Genomic DNA, 14805 nt, shown 5'->3' with positions numbered 1-14805 from the left:
AAAAAAATAGTAAATGGTTAAATGTCGGAATGCCTTATTTAGTTTTCCTCTTAAAAAAAAAAAACATTTTCCTTAAACCAATTCACAGAGAATTCTTCTAACTTACTATTCTAATGGGTTCTAAAATTATACTGCTGTAGAGACAAGGTGAGCTGGCAAACACAGCCGAATCCTACCTTATAGTTGTAGGGTTTGTTTGAGAACAATTCAGGGCTCATGTAATAGGGTGTGCCAATGAGGGTGCTAGCCATGTCACAGTGGTTCTCAAGCACTCGGGCAATTCCTAGGTCACCCACTTTGATGATGTTTTTTCTTGTTAGGAAGACATTTTGAGTTTTTAGATCTCGGTGAAGGATGTGTTTTTCATGTAAATACTGAAGAGAAATAAAATTCTATTAAATATAAATATTTAATACCTGACTTATTTATACCTGACTTCTTATATACCATCAACAACTGTATAAGTTAAAGAGCCTTATACTCTTAGATGAGCCTTACCTACACATCAAAACACTATTGTTTTATAATCTCTAAATAAAAAGTCTAATTTACAACTTTCCAAAGTAAGAAATTAAGTTCCATGCATTAATTTGCCCAGCTTCCTTCACAATTGTTCCCTGGTGACTTGACAATCATACCGTCTAGAATTATATGGACCCAGTTAAAAAATGTGCTTACAAACTTTCACTGAAGGTAGAAAGACAACTTATACAAGGTCAGATGCACATTGCTCTCAGACTCATGAAATCTTCAGCTTAATAATATTTTCAACTATAACAATATCACTTTTATTGTTTAAATCCTAAGATACATTCTCTAATATCAGAGTGATATTCCATAAACAGTCTCACTTTTGAATATGTGTATATTAAAACACAAACATGTTTCACATTTCTACTCACTCTGCCACCGCAGGGTTAAAGCCCAAAGCCCCACAGTTTAGGCAGATTAATTAGCCCAACCACCTTTCAGTATGATGCAGCTGACCAACTGATAACAAACATGGACATTCTTTGCTCTTTGTCAATTCAGGGCCCTTAAAATGGATTTTGCTATAAATATTAAATGAATAGAGAATTGTCTTTCCCAGCAATCAGACAAAATCCATGTCTGCTTCAATACAGATATCACTCATTCAGAAACACTTCAGTGCTACAGCAAGAGGAACTAGGTCCACTTCATAAATGGATTTTTAAAAGAATTTTTTTTTTCATTAAGCATTTGGGGAAGCATTTTCCTAAAATCCACCAAGCATCTCTCTGTCACCTTGGAGCAAGTGGGATGCTAGGAGTCCTGACAGTACCTGCAGAGCCATAGCGATCTGAACAAACCATTCCACCACCTGACTCTCAGACAGAAGCCTCCCCTTCTGCTCTTTGAGCTTTCGGTACAGATCACCTCCTTCGCAGAAGCCCATGACGATGTACAGCAGACCATCCCCTCCCTCCCACGACTCCTTGTAGGTGACAATATTGGGATGCTTCAACTGAGACAAGAGCTGAGCTTCCTGTTCAGCAGCTTGCCGCTCTCGGCTGGAGGCATTTCGGAGGTTCAGCTTTTTGATGACATACTACGAAAAAAATACATGTTTTTACAATATGCAAACAAACATACAGTATTATAGATTCAAAAGTATTTAAGGATTATCCTGAGTGTCCTCAAAACCAACCTTCTGGAGACTGCCACATAACCTATTCATTTTGTTATTCACAAAGCACAGAACTGGGAAAAAGACTTGCTACCACTAATGATACTTTGTACAAGTTAGATTTATAGCAGGGTAGGGGGTCACAAAAAAATTATACTTTCCATCTGCATTTTACAATTTCATTAATGGCTAAAAATGATTCAATGTTAACATACCACTGAATTAACCAAAAAATCTGTGGTAGAGATTCTTTAACCTCTAAGCTCCCCCTACAAAGGTGCATACAATATGACTTGAATATACATCTGCAGACAGAATGGGTCTGTGGATTCCATTACATACTTACTCAAAGGGATCCAAGGCCCAATAAGGCTAAACATCACCTATCCTCAACATCCAAAATTATTCTCACTTAAAAGAAAAACAAAACAACGTCCTCCAACACCTAATACATTGCCCTCAACCAACTGACACACCAAACAATTCATTATTCAACAAACACAATCATAAATGTGTTTTGTAACAAAGCATAAATGTGCTTTGTAAAATGCAAACAAACTACTGCTGAAATGTGAGGGGTTATTATTACAGCTAGTACCCCATCCTCAGCTCAAAAAAATCCCCCCTCCCCATTGACCACTGAATAAATCTCTTATGTCTGAGCTTGTGTTCCAGGCAGTGATCAGCACCTGAGACAAGGCAGAAGAGGCGAGAGGACCTTATACTTATGGGGCCATCTCCTCTCAGTTTGTCTGGGGCAGTCCCATTGTCCTGGTGTAATTATAGTGTCTCCTTTCAGTTTCCAAATTGTCCCAGTTTGTACATTATATGGTTTATAAATCATATTTACGAAATGGTTCATTATCCTGAGGCTAATGGGATAAAGTGCAACATTAGAGGCACGTTTTAGAAAGATCACTGAGACTGCAATGCAAGTGATGAATTGGAGAAGGGCAAGTCATGTGGCAGGGAGGACAAGCGGGAGGCCATGGCCACAGCTTAGCTAGAGACAATGGTGTCCTGGATGGGGGAGGTACCCATGGAGATGAAGAAGAGGCCAGTTGGCTTAGTGGACAGACGAATAAGGGGGTGGGAGTGGGGGAAGGTAAGGGGGGGAGCCCAGAACGACTCCCAGGTGTCCAGCTTGGGCAACTGGCTGGTTGGTGGTGCTACTCCCTGAAATGGGGACCGTGAGAGGAGGTTTGGAGGGAAGGTGACGAGCTGAGTTTTGAGCGAGTCCAGAGGTCTCCAGGTCAGACGGGGTATGGGGCCCTTCACTGAAGGAGGAATACTTGCCAGGCGCCGCCGTTAGGTCCTGGGAGTGTACGCTCTCATGGAACGGTCGAGAGTTGGGGGAAAGTGTGCAGATTAAGCACACCGATTACGACTACAAAGAGAATGCCAGGGAGTTCGGGGCGCATATGACAGGAAGGCCTGGCCTAGTCTTGATGGTCTGGGACGATTTCCCAGAAGAAGTGCCATCTGAGGCGCGTCCCCTTCAGAATATCTGGGCCCAGCCCTTGGACGGCGCCCTCGGCGAACCCCTGCCTGCTCCCATCCCCTGCCGGGCCCCAGCTCCGCCGACCTGCCTGCCGTCCCGTCGGTGCCTCACGAGCGTCACCTCCCCATAGCTGCCCCTGCCCACGACACGCAGGTAGCAGTAGGCGGTCAGGGGCATGATCCCGGAGCGGGCCCACAGTCGGGATGCGGCGGCAGCGGCGGGGGGCGCGGCAAGCGGCGGCGGGAGACCCCGCTCATTCCAGAGAGGAAGTGGTGCCGGCGGCGGCTGAGGCGGCCCTGCCAGGGCGCCAGCGCAGAGGCCCGACCCAGAGCGACGCCGCTGCCATAGCGATCCCCACAGGGGCTGCCCTGCGCATGCTCCGTGGCCCGGAGGACCCACCACAGAGCCGAGGCGACAGGCGGCCAGAGCGACCACGCCGGGCCTGCGCGCGCACCCTCGGCCTCACGTCCAAGGCCGGAACTTGCGGGTTTCCCGCAACAATAGGCTCATGAACGCTTCTACTTACTGAGCGCTTACTTGTTCTTAGTGCTTCGCACGTATCCGCTTCCCAAATATTTACTGACTGCTTACCCTGTGCCTGGCCGAAAAAGTCCCTGCCCTCCGGGAGCTCACATTCTAATGGGGGACTGGGGACAGACTAGATTCTACAAGTAACATTTGTTATATTTACTTTATCATATGGTGGTTAATGTATGCATGCAGCAATCCATCTTATTTTTCATGCATTGCAAGACAAATTGAAGATATCAGTGCCCTTCACCCCTAAACAATTCAGCTTGCATATTGAGAACTGCAAAAACTCTCAGAAGGACTCCATTCAAACCCCTGCACTAAGTGACTTGACCAAATTTTGTCATGGTTTTTAACAGCTTAAGGCAGTGTCCCCGGAGAACCTGCCCACCTTAAATGGCCTGCCTGTGAAAGCTCAAAACTGCCAAAAGATTTATCGTTTGATCCAGCCAACACCTCCCTTTCCTAGGACATATACCTAAAAAGCTTAAAATTATAAATCCAATGGGACAGGGGTGGGGGGGGGGTTGTATTCCTACAACCCCAGAATGTCTTTCTTAAGGTCATGAAATCCATCCCATTGAAATGCAAGGTTTCTTGGCCTATATCCAAGAACCAATTTTTGCCCAGTTTGGGGGGGGTGGAGTTGATATTGCCCCTGTTGAGAATGCATAATATAGAGCATACTATTGGGTTTTTTTAAATATAAATTTATTTTTATTTATTTATTTTTGGCTGCCTTGGGTCTTTGTTGCTACGCGGGCTTTCTCTAGTTATGGCAAGCAGGGGCTTCTCATTGCAGTAGCTTCTCTTGTTGCGGAGCACGGGCTCTAGGTGCGTGGGCTTCAGTACTTGTGGCACACGGGCTCAGTCACTGTGGCTCACGGGGTCTAGAGCGCAGGCTCAGTAGCTGTGGCACATGGGCTTAGTTGCTCTGCGGCATGTGGGATCTTACCAGACCAGGGACCAAACCTGTGTCCCCTGCAGTGGCAGGTGGATTCTTAACCACTGCACCACCAGGGAAATCCATCTACTTTCTTTACCTACTTTTCATACACAGTTGTTTCCTTTCACCCTTATTATTTCTAAGTAGTTTCAATTACATATCTTAATTAGAATTCTTAACCCTTAGAATCCTTAATTTCTAGTGAAAACTAAGAAGTGAGTAATCGTGGACAGTCTCTTACACTAGCATTCTATGGATTGGCAGAGATAAATACATTCCATAATTTCTAGGAGTACATCTTCCTCATAGTAAATTTTCCAATGTAGCAGAAAAGATTTTTACTAATAGACCTAAATATATTTAGGGTCTTTTTTTTTTTTGTATAAGGAAACCAAAAGTGGATTAACTTATGTTCAGTGATTAATGTTTCAGTATTTTATTTTATTTGAAAATGATCTAAATATTTAATAAATGTCCATTATTAACTTTAACTTATTTAAGTTAAATAATGGAAACTATTTAAGTAGACATGCCATAAAATAAAATAATTGCTTAAGTGTTTTACCTAAAGACTCTTTTTTGTGTGTGTGTGATACGCGGGCCTTTCACTGTTGTGACCTCTCCCGTTGCGGAGCACAGGCTCCGTACGCGCAGGCTCGGCGGCCATGGCTCACAGGCCCAGCCACTCCGCGGCATGTGGGATCTTCGCGGACCGGGGCATGAACCCATGTCCCCTGCATCGGCAGGCGGACTCTCAACCACTGCGCCACCAGGGAAGCCCTACCTAAAGACTCCTATCCCATTTACGTCTATTTAATTCACTTGTTCTTTTTTAAAAAAAAAAAACTATTTATTTATTTATTTTTGGCTGCGTTGGATCTTAGTTGCGGCAAACGGGATCTTTCATTGTGGGGTGCAGGCTTCTCTCTACTTGTGGCGCACAGGCTCCAGAGCACACAGGCTCTGTAGTTGCAGCACGCAGGCTTAGTTGCCCCGCGGCACGTGGGATCTTAGTTCTCCAACCAGGGATCGAACGAGCATCCCCTGCATTGCAAGACAGATTTTTAACCACTGGACCACCAGGGAAGTCCCAATTCACTTGTTCTTAACATGAAAATTTCATCATACCAAGTTGTTTTTCTTGCTAACAAATTTGGTAACAGAAACAACATGAACTTATTTAGTTAGTGTACTCAGGTGGAATAAAAGTTGTATGTCTTAGGCCTCCCTGGTGGCGCACTGGTTGGGAGTCCGCACTGGTTGGGAGTCCGCCTGCGGGGACGTGGGTTCGTGCCCCGGTTCGGGAGGATCCCACGTGCCGCGGAGTAGCTGGGCCCGTGGGCCATGGCCGCTGAGCCTGCGTGTCCCGAGCCTGTGCTCCGCGGCGGGAGGGGCCACAGCGGTGGAAGGCCCGCGTACCGCAAAAAAAAAAAAAAAAGAAAAGAAAAGTTGTATGTCTGCATTATTTTTAATGATAACTCTGAAGACATACCTATTTTAATTAAACCAACAAACTTAAACTAGTTTTTATTTACCAAAGATTACCTCAGATCACATGAACTTGAAAAACATTTGGTTTAGTTTTTATATTTCTGAGAGTTTTAGGAATCCTTAATTCATATAAGTGCTTGTGGACAGGGAATTTTGCCTGCCATTCCAGTGAACAATGTTGCCCACCATCCCGGTTCTACAAGGATCCAGCCGTTAGCTACAGTAGCCCACAGTGCTCCCTGAGGGTAATTCAGGATGGGGAAAAACAGGAGGCATTCTGCACTTTGGATATTGGCATTAGATAGTTAAGGTGCATTTCTAAGACATAATTTCTATGAACCCAGATTCTTGCACCTTCCCATACGTAGGAAAGCACTCCAATCATTGACCTGAGGCATCTGTTCCTTGTGATTAGCAATAATCTTTTGATGTTCTGAGGCAGGAGATAGATGGGCTCCAGGTTAGACATTTACAGCCAGCCTCCTGTTTGCACTTCCAGATAGAAATAACAACAGGAACAGGGTAAATAGCTGGACTTTGCCTCTAGTGACCTAGAGATTGTCATGCTGAGTGAAGTAAGTCAGACACAGAAAGACAAATATCATATGATATTGCTTATATGTGGAATCTTAAAAAAAAAGGGTATAAATGAACTTACTTACAAAACAGAAGTAGAGTCACGGATGTAGAAAACAAACTTATGGTTACCAGGGGATAAGGGGGGAGGGGAGGGATAAATTTAGAGATTGGGACTGACATATACACACTACTATATATAAAATAGATAATTAATATGAACCTGCTGTATAGCACAGAGAACTCTACTCAATACTCTGTAATGGCCTATACGGGAAAAGAATGTAAAAAAAAAAAAACAGAGTTCATATATGCATATGTATAACTGATTCATTTTGCTCTTTGCTGTACACCTGAAACTAACACAACATTGTAAATCAACTATACTCCAACAAAAATTAAAAAACAAAACAAAACAGTAATGGCAGGGCCAGAGAAGAGTGAGTCTTGCCCAGATAAAGGATAAAGAGGGACTTCCCTGGTGGTCCAGTGGGTAAGACTCTGCACTCCCAATGCCGGGGGCCTGGGTTCAATCCCTGGTCCGGGAACTAGATCCCGCATACATGCCGCTACTGAGAGTTCACATGTGGCAACTAAGAAGTCCACATGCTGCAACTAAGAAGGCTGCATGCCACAACTAAGAGTCCACGTGCCACAACTAAAGATCCCTCAGAACTCAACAAAGATCCTGCACCACAACTAAGACCCAGCGCAGCCAAAATAAAAAAAAAAAAAAAAGTCCACATATTTCTCATTCTCAAGGTCAAGGAGACCTCGCTGACTACACATGCGCAGAAAGGCTCCTCAGGGATTAAAAAGGGACGGGGGGGGGGGGCTTCCCTGGTGGCGCAGTGGTTGAGAGTCCGCCTGCCGATGCGGGGGACACGGGTTCGTGCCCCGGTCCGGGAAGATCCCACATGCCGCAGAGCGGCTAGGCCTGTGAGCCATGGCCGCTGACCCTGCACATCCGGAGCCTGTGCTCCGCAACAGGAGAGGCCACAACAGTAAGAGGCCTGTGTACCACAAAGAAAAAAAAAAAAAAAAAGGGAGGGGGCACCGCCCCATAGTAGATGATGTTGTTACTGAGTCCAAGCTCGCTCTGCTCACCGGACAACAGGCCAATAAATCGGGAGATGAGGTGTTGAGGCAAGGAATAGCGACTTTATTCGGAAAGCTGGAGCACTGAGAAGATGGCAGACAAGTGTACCCAAAAAAACCGTCTTATCTGGGTCTGGATGCCAGGTTCTTTTCTAGAACAGAGAAGGGGAAAAGGTGAGGAAGTAAAGTAACAAAAAGCAAAGGTTGAAGTAAAAGAAACAGATGCAACATGGAGTCAGGATTTGCTCTTCCCTGTTACGATGTCAACCTACCCATAGGCCTCTTCACTAGACAATGTTAGACCTGCGCGGTTTCCTAGGAGTTTCGACTCGCCCAGGAAACAACAAGAGTCGGAAGCCGATGCAAAACGCAAGAGGTTTATTGAAGGCCGGTGCACCGGGGTTCCTTGGTCCTCACGTAGGAGGTCGAAGAAGGAACCCTTTTGGGCGCGAATATGTCAGTTTTATAGGTTCCCACTTCCCCGTATGTAAATTATAGATTTGGTTGTGTTCTCCTGCTGATTGGTCCCGGCTTAGGCTCGGACCAGAGAGGGAACTTGTCCCCAGCTGCCTGATTGGTCTTTGACAGACACCTTTTTTACATTTTGTTATCTCCCTCCTTCTCGGAAGGGGGCCGGACATCCTGGAAATTCACCCATTGTCTAAGAAGCCCCTATTGTCTGGAGAGTTCTTAATCATTAGCTGGAACAATGTCCCTCGAGTCCCACAACTCCATCTTGGCTAAGAGATGCAAACGCACACAGGGGAGGATCCTGAGATAAACCAAATATGGACTCAGAGCGGGGCAAAGCAAGATGATTGACCAGAGGAAACCCGGAAGAAATGCCCCAAACTACCATGGGGGCACGACTCTCCCTCTCTGAGCCTGCCCATGTGTGTCTATTCACATGTGCTCTTTTTCCTCCTAATAAACACTACTTGTTTCACTACTTTCCATCTCCTTGTGGAAATGCATTTCTACAAAGCCAGTGGGCCAGGGCCTTGTCACTGGCCACTGGCCCTCATGGTCTAGTGGCTAGGATTCAGCTCTTTCACTGCCGTGGCCTGACTTCAATCTCTGGCTGGGGAACCAAGACCCTGCTTCAAGCCGCTGCTGGCCGAGGCCACCAGAGATCAGTTCGACTACATGTCTTTTTTCCAGCAGAATATGTCAGTGTAACCTGGCTCCTCCCTTACCTCTTCAGAACAGTTCCTCAGAGCTGAGAGGCTGTCTCCCAGGCTATGGTCCTCAATAAGATTCCTCAAATAAATCTTTTTTTTTTTTTTTTTTTTTTTTTTTGCGGTACACGGGCCTCTCACTGTTGTGGCCTCTCCCATTGTGGAGCACAGGCTCCGGACGCACAGGCTCAGCGTCCATGGCTCATGGGCCCAGCTGCTCCGCAGCATGTGGGACCTTCCCGGACTGGGGCACGAACCCGTGTCCCCTGCATCGGCAGGCGTACTCTCAACCACTGAGCCACCAGGGAAGCCCTCAAATAAATCTTAAACCAAAGCATTTCCCTGCTGGCGCAGTGGTTAAGAATCCGCCTGCCGATGCAGGGGACACGGGTTCGATCCCTAGTCTGAGAAGATCCCAGATGCCATGGAGCAACTTAAGCCCGCAAGCCACAACTACTGAGCCTGCATGCCACAACTACTGAAGGCTGCGTGCCTAGAGCCCATGCTCCTCAACAAGAGAAGCCACCACAATGAGAAGCCCTCGCTCCACAACAAAGAGTAGGCCCTGCTCGCCACAACTAGAGAAAGCCTGCAACGAAGGTCCAGGTTGTGCATTTTTCTTCAATGTGCTTAAGTTTCTTTAAGCCAATTAAATAGAATTTTTTTACAAATTAATTTTGGCAATACCTCCTTAAGGTAGAAAAATACCACACATCTACAACATATGTACGTAGACACATATAAACATACAGACTGATGCAAACAGAGAACTCATAGCTTTTTTTTTTTGTTTTTGGTTGCATTGGGTCTTCGTTGCTGTGTGTGCTTTCTCGGTGAGCGGGGGCTACTCTTTGTTGTGGTGCGTGGGTTTCTCACTGCGGTGGCTTTTCTCATTGCGGAGCATGGGCTCTAGGCGCGCAGGCTTCAGTAGTTGTGACATGTGAGCTCAGTAGTTGTGGCTCGCAGGCTCTAGAGCACAGGCTCAGTAGTTGTGGTGCACAGGCTTAGTTGCTCCGCGGCCTGTGGGATCTTCCCAGAGCAGGGCTCGAACCCGTGTCCCCTGCATTGGCAGGCAGATTCTTAACCACTGCGCCACCAGGGAAGTCCCAAGAGCTCATAGCTTTTGTTCTAAAATTTTAACCATGAATTCAGTACAAAATTAACTAGTTGTAGAATAAGCTGGATCCAAATGGTTTTGGCAGATGGAATAAGTTAAGGTTACCTGCTCAGATGGCTAAAACTTTTTACTAATATTTGTGGAGAAGACATTTAAGACTTTTACTTGTCTAAGTTCCAAACAACCTTCCCCCTTTTGTTTTCCTCCGGATAAGAATGGTCTCTCTGAAGTTTGCATTTCAAAGAGATGACCTAGATAAGAATTCTGGAGAAGACCAAGTAAGAATATTTACATCTCAAAGGCACAGGGAAAAAAGGCAAATTCCTCCAAGGACTTTTGTTTTCTAAGGCCAGAATTTTTACAATACTCACAAGCCTTTTAAGATAAATAGGGGAGGTTTGGGGGTTGGTAAAAAGGACAGGTGGACTTTGAATTGTTTCTGGAGCTGCATTTCTGGCTTTGCAAAGATTTGTAAGGTAAGGACAGTTGCTTTTAATTCCTCAGGGGATTAGGTTGCAACTTAAATGACATTATAGATTGATCCACCCATCCAACTACATTTTTCTCAATTTGCTTCTTTGTAACAGGGAGAAGATCTTCAACTAAGATGGAAATCTAAAAGAGTCCTATGTTCTAGATTTAGAGCTATATGTCTTTGAAATATTTTAGTAAATCCTTCCACAAAGGCTTCAGAAGGTTTTTTTGCTTGTTTGTTTTTTTCTTTCCCTCTGGGTACATTTAGCTTAGAGAAGGCCTTAAAAAAAATTCTTACCAGGCTCTGAATATCAGCTTACAATTTGGCCAATTTCTGGCCAAAGAGCTACCTTGGGGGGAAAAAAAAAAGTCCTTTCAAAAAAATCTTGTTAATTTTCAGCCAGGACAAACAGTAAAGGTAGGTACAATAACAAGTTTTATTCTCCTCTTGACTGGGCACTACAGACAGAGATTCAGGAGAGCTGAAGCTGGTTAGAATTCTCACTCTTCACTGGCTTTATCAGTTTTCCCAGGATCCCATATTCAGGCTCTAATATCTACCAGAATTGCTCAAGGTTATTCATTAATTTTAATTTTAATTTCCCTAGGCTGCTTAAGGAAATAAAATAGCTGTTTACCAGAAAATCCTTCAGGAGGCCGTCAACACTGGGAGGGGCCCACATCAGGGCCCTCCTTTGAGGGTAGATATGGGGACATCTGTAAGGCCACTAACTTGGTGGACTTTTGTTTATGGTCTTGTAGTCTCTTCAGAGTGGAAAGACAATTCAGACAGAGGATTACTAGAATGAGCACTCAAGTAAAGGAGGATAGAGGGGAGCAATAGGAGTTGCATCAGTCTCATATAGTCTTTTCTTTTACATGCCTGTGTGTCTTTAATTTTTCATTAGCCTTTTGCAATGAATCGCTCAATGAAGCTATTATGGAATTCTGAAGGCTTTTGGAGGTTTCTGTATGCCAATTAAAATAGGTGTCCCAGGGGCTTCCCTGGTGGCACAGTGGTTGAGAGTTCGCCTGCTGATGCAGGGGACACGGGTTCGTGCCCCGGTCCGGGAAGATCCCACATGCCGTGGAGCGGCTGGGCCTGTGAGCCATGGCCACTGAGCCTGCGCGTCCGGAGCCTGTGCTCCGCAGTGGGAGAGGCCACAGCAGTGAGAGGCCCGTGTACCGCAAACAAAAACAAAAACAAAAACAAAAACAAAAACAAAAAAAAACAGGTGTCCCATTCTGTGTATTTGATTTGGGAACCCTTGCTTTCAAATGCACTTCTTAAATAAATGCTCTTGTCTAACTGGAACCTTTCTCATAACAGCTATTGTAAGTCTAGATTGTCTTTGTAAGATTTTGCCATTTTTGTAGATATTTACAGCTTCCAGGACCACAGTTCTTGGGTATAAAATAAGCAGTTGTGCCAGAAGGCGACACACTCAATTATTTGAAACTCAATCCCATTTCTTCAGCTGTCTTGGGTCTCTTGGAGCCAAATTAATACCTGAGAGGGATGTGCTGCCAGGTTGGAGTTTGTGTGGTGTTTTACAGTGGTTCTTGTTGCACAGAAATTTTCTTGCGGTTGGCAGGTGACCTAGTGTCAACCTAACCCTTTCCGAGACCAATTTATTATAATTACTAGGGTCTTAGAGTTAGGTGGTGAGTGCTCTAACAGCTTTTAAGTGCTCCACCTGTGCCCACCAGTTTTGTGGCTTTGGGTTTCCAAGATTCCTATTAGCAACAGCCTTGACCTCATGTGCACATTAACAGAAACTAACAGTAACCTGGCCAAGAGAAGGCCTTGTGTGCACCACCAGCAATTCCCAATGTGGAACTGGGGACTAGGGAAAGGACTGAACCAGAAGACCCCCAACAAAGGGGACTATGGACTGGGATTCCAATCAAATAAAGAACAGTGGACGAAACCAAGAGCTAGAGGCTTGGGTTCTGGGTGGAACCATCTGCTAGCTCAAGCTGACCTGCCCCGGACTGGAAAGCCAATTAAATCAGAAGTTTGACACAAAGAGAATGGAGCTCAGAATCAGGAGGAACTTACCCATGGCCTTTGGAAGTGGCGAGAAAGAGAACTCAAAGGATTTGAGGGTACCAGTGGTTGTGTTTCTTGTCCTCAAAGCCCTCAGAAGTTTCCTCTGGATCCCACCACTGCCACCAAATCTGTTAAAAAACAAATTTCAACTGAGTAAATTTTAAAGATCTTACTGGCTTCATTCAATGATTCACGAATTGGGCAACATATCCCATCTAGCTGATAGAAAGGAGCTCCAAGGAGCTGTACAAAATGAAAGATTTTTACAGGCTGAAGGGAGCAGGAACGAGGAAGTTATACTAGCAAAAAGTGGATTGGTTGTGGCATGGATCAGGAAACAGTATCTATAGTTGAAGCTGTGAGACCCAAAGGGCCATGGGCTGGGTGAGATGGAGGTCAGCAGGGGTCAGACCACTCAAGACCTGGAAGTATGTTAGACAGGGAAAGGCCTATAGCGGATCAGCCTTTTAAAATAATGACTCTGGCTGCTGCCAGAGGGTAGACTGTGGGAGCAGAGTAGAAGTAGGGGAAGCAGCCATCTAGGTGAGAGATGAGGGTGGTAGACTCGGTGGTGACTGGGGATTTGGAGAAAAGTGAATGGACCAAAAAGATATTTCGAGGGTTGGAGATGGGGTGGGGAGGAGGTTGAGAGTGTAGGGGAGGGAGCCACCCAGGATGCCACCCAGCTTTCTGGCTTGGATTCATGGATGGATGGTGGTGGCCTTCACTGGGATGGACAACAAGAAGAAGACCAGGCTTGGGGTGGGGGCCAAGAAAGGTCATGAGTTCAGTTTGGACATATCAGACCGAGGGGTCTGAGCAGGTCTGGGCCTACCTGCTGTCCCACAGGCACCAGCAGCATGGCCACCCTCTCAAACCCCCAGGCTCAATCTTTTTTTTTTTTTTTGCGGTACGCAAGCCTCTCACTGTTGTGGCCTCTCCCGTTGCGGAGCACAGGCTCCGGATGCGCAGGCTCAGCGGCCATGGTTCATGGGCCCAGCCGCTCCGGGGCATGTGGGATCTCCCCGGATCGGGGCACAAACCCATGTCACCTGCATCGGCAGGCGGACTCTCAACCACTGCGCCACTAGGGAAGCACCCCAGGCTCAATCTTTAGCAACTTCAGCTGCTTCCTGTCCACCCATCACCCTCCCCCTCCACACACACACACATCCACAGAGTGAGTCAACCAATCTTCTTCATCTGTCACATGGGACAAAAACAGTATCCATTTCCTGGGGGTAGCCGTAAGCAGTAAGCAAACTAAGGCACAAAAGATGCTGAGAAGTGGGCCAGGTGCTAGTCACTGTTAGCACTGCCCATGCCCTTTCTCCCGGCCATGCAACACAAGTGCATTTCTATCACCTCTACGGCACAGGCTTGGAACTAGCCATCTCCCAACAGCCCAGTCTTGATCTTGCCATGCACCTGCTCAAAATATTGTTAGTGTTTCCTACTCAGAAGAAAGGACCCCTGTGGCAGCTTGTCCCAAGCCATTTCCCAGCCTCCTTCCCCACCCTCTTCATCAGGTGCTGCTCCCATCACAGACACCTGCACCTTCCCCAATCATGTTACACACTTACCCATCTGCTTTTCTCTTTCTCCCCTTCCCACCCGTCCTTCCCAAGTGCCGCTCTATTTGCTAGGCACCTCCTCTGGGAGGCTTCTCCAAGGCCCTGCAGGGGATGAGCTCCACCCCTTCCAGATTTCTACAGCTTCCTCAGGCTCCTCTTTAGCTTCTGGCCACTCTTGGGATTCACTGGGCTTCCTCTGACTTGTCTGACTCCTTTTCCCAAGGCATCAGCTCACTGAACACAGGGAGGCACATAGGCTTCATCACTGTGGTGTCCTAGTGCCTGGCACTGTACCCAACCCAACATGGGGCTTGGTTGATACTGGTGCAGAAAATCAGCAGAACCCCTAATGTACAGTTTCATGTAGATCCATCTCATCTCCCGCAAAGGCCAGAAGACAGGCAAGAAGGGTGTTCTGGCCTGGGGACAATAAGCCCTTTCCCAGAAGCTGCTCTGTGAGACAAAGTCCAGGACAAGCAAACAGAGATCAAAGAAGCCTCTGGGCCCCCTCACCATATCAGGGTCACAGCAGCCAGTACATCCCAACCAAGGCCATGGAGTAGGTTGACCAGGGGCCATGTCTGCCCAGTGTGTGTGGCTTGTGGGGGACAGACAGGG

The 14805-nt window shown here is 46.3% G+C and overlaps 1 protein-coding gene across 4 annotated transcripts in view; it reads right to left on the bottom strand.

Moving 5' to 3' along the window:
* NEK4 (NIMA related kinase 4) overlaps positions 1 to 14286 on the bottom strand; it is a 57191-nt gene extending 42905 nt beyond the window's left edge. For 3 of the 4 annotated variants that reach the window (XM_082848536.1, XM_082848537.1, XM_082848539.1), the window contains exons 1-3: positions 3234 to 3466; positions 1304 to 1570; positions 177 to 374 (exon numbers count right to left, since the gene is read on the bottom strand). In XM_082848536.1, coding sequence (XP_082704662.1) covers positions 177 to 374; positions 1304 to 1570; positions 3234 to 3326 — 558 coding nt within the window. In that variant the 5' untranslated portion in view covers positions 3327 to 3466. Of the gene's footprint in view, positions 1 to 176; positions 375 to 1303; positions 1571 to 3233; positions 3467 to 12622; positions 12742 to 14196 lie in introns of those variants that run through there. The other variant, XM_082848538.1, reaches the window with a different exon arrangement.
* Between the last annotated feature and the right edge of the window lie 519 nt (positions 14287 to 14805).

Source organism: Leucopleurus acutus (genome assembly GCF_964270905.1).
Source record: "Leucopleurus acutus genome assembly, chromosome: 10".
NCBI lineage: Eukaryota > Metazoa > Chordata > Mammalia > Artiodactyla > Delphinidae > Leucopleurus > Leucopleurus acutus.
This window is presented reverse-complemented; position numbering and strand designations above follow the sequence as displayed.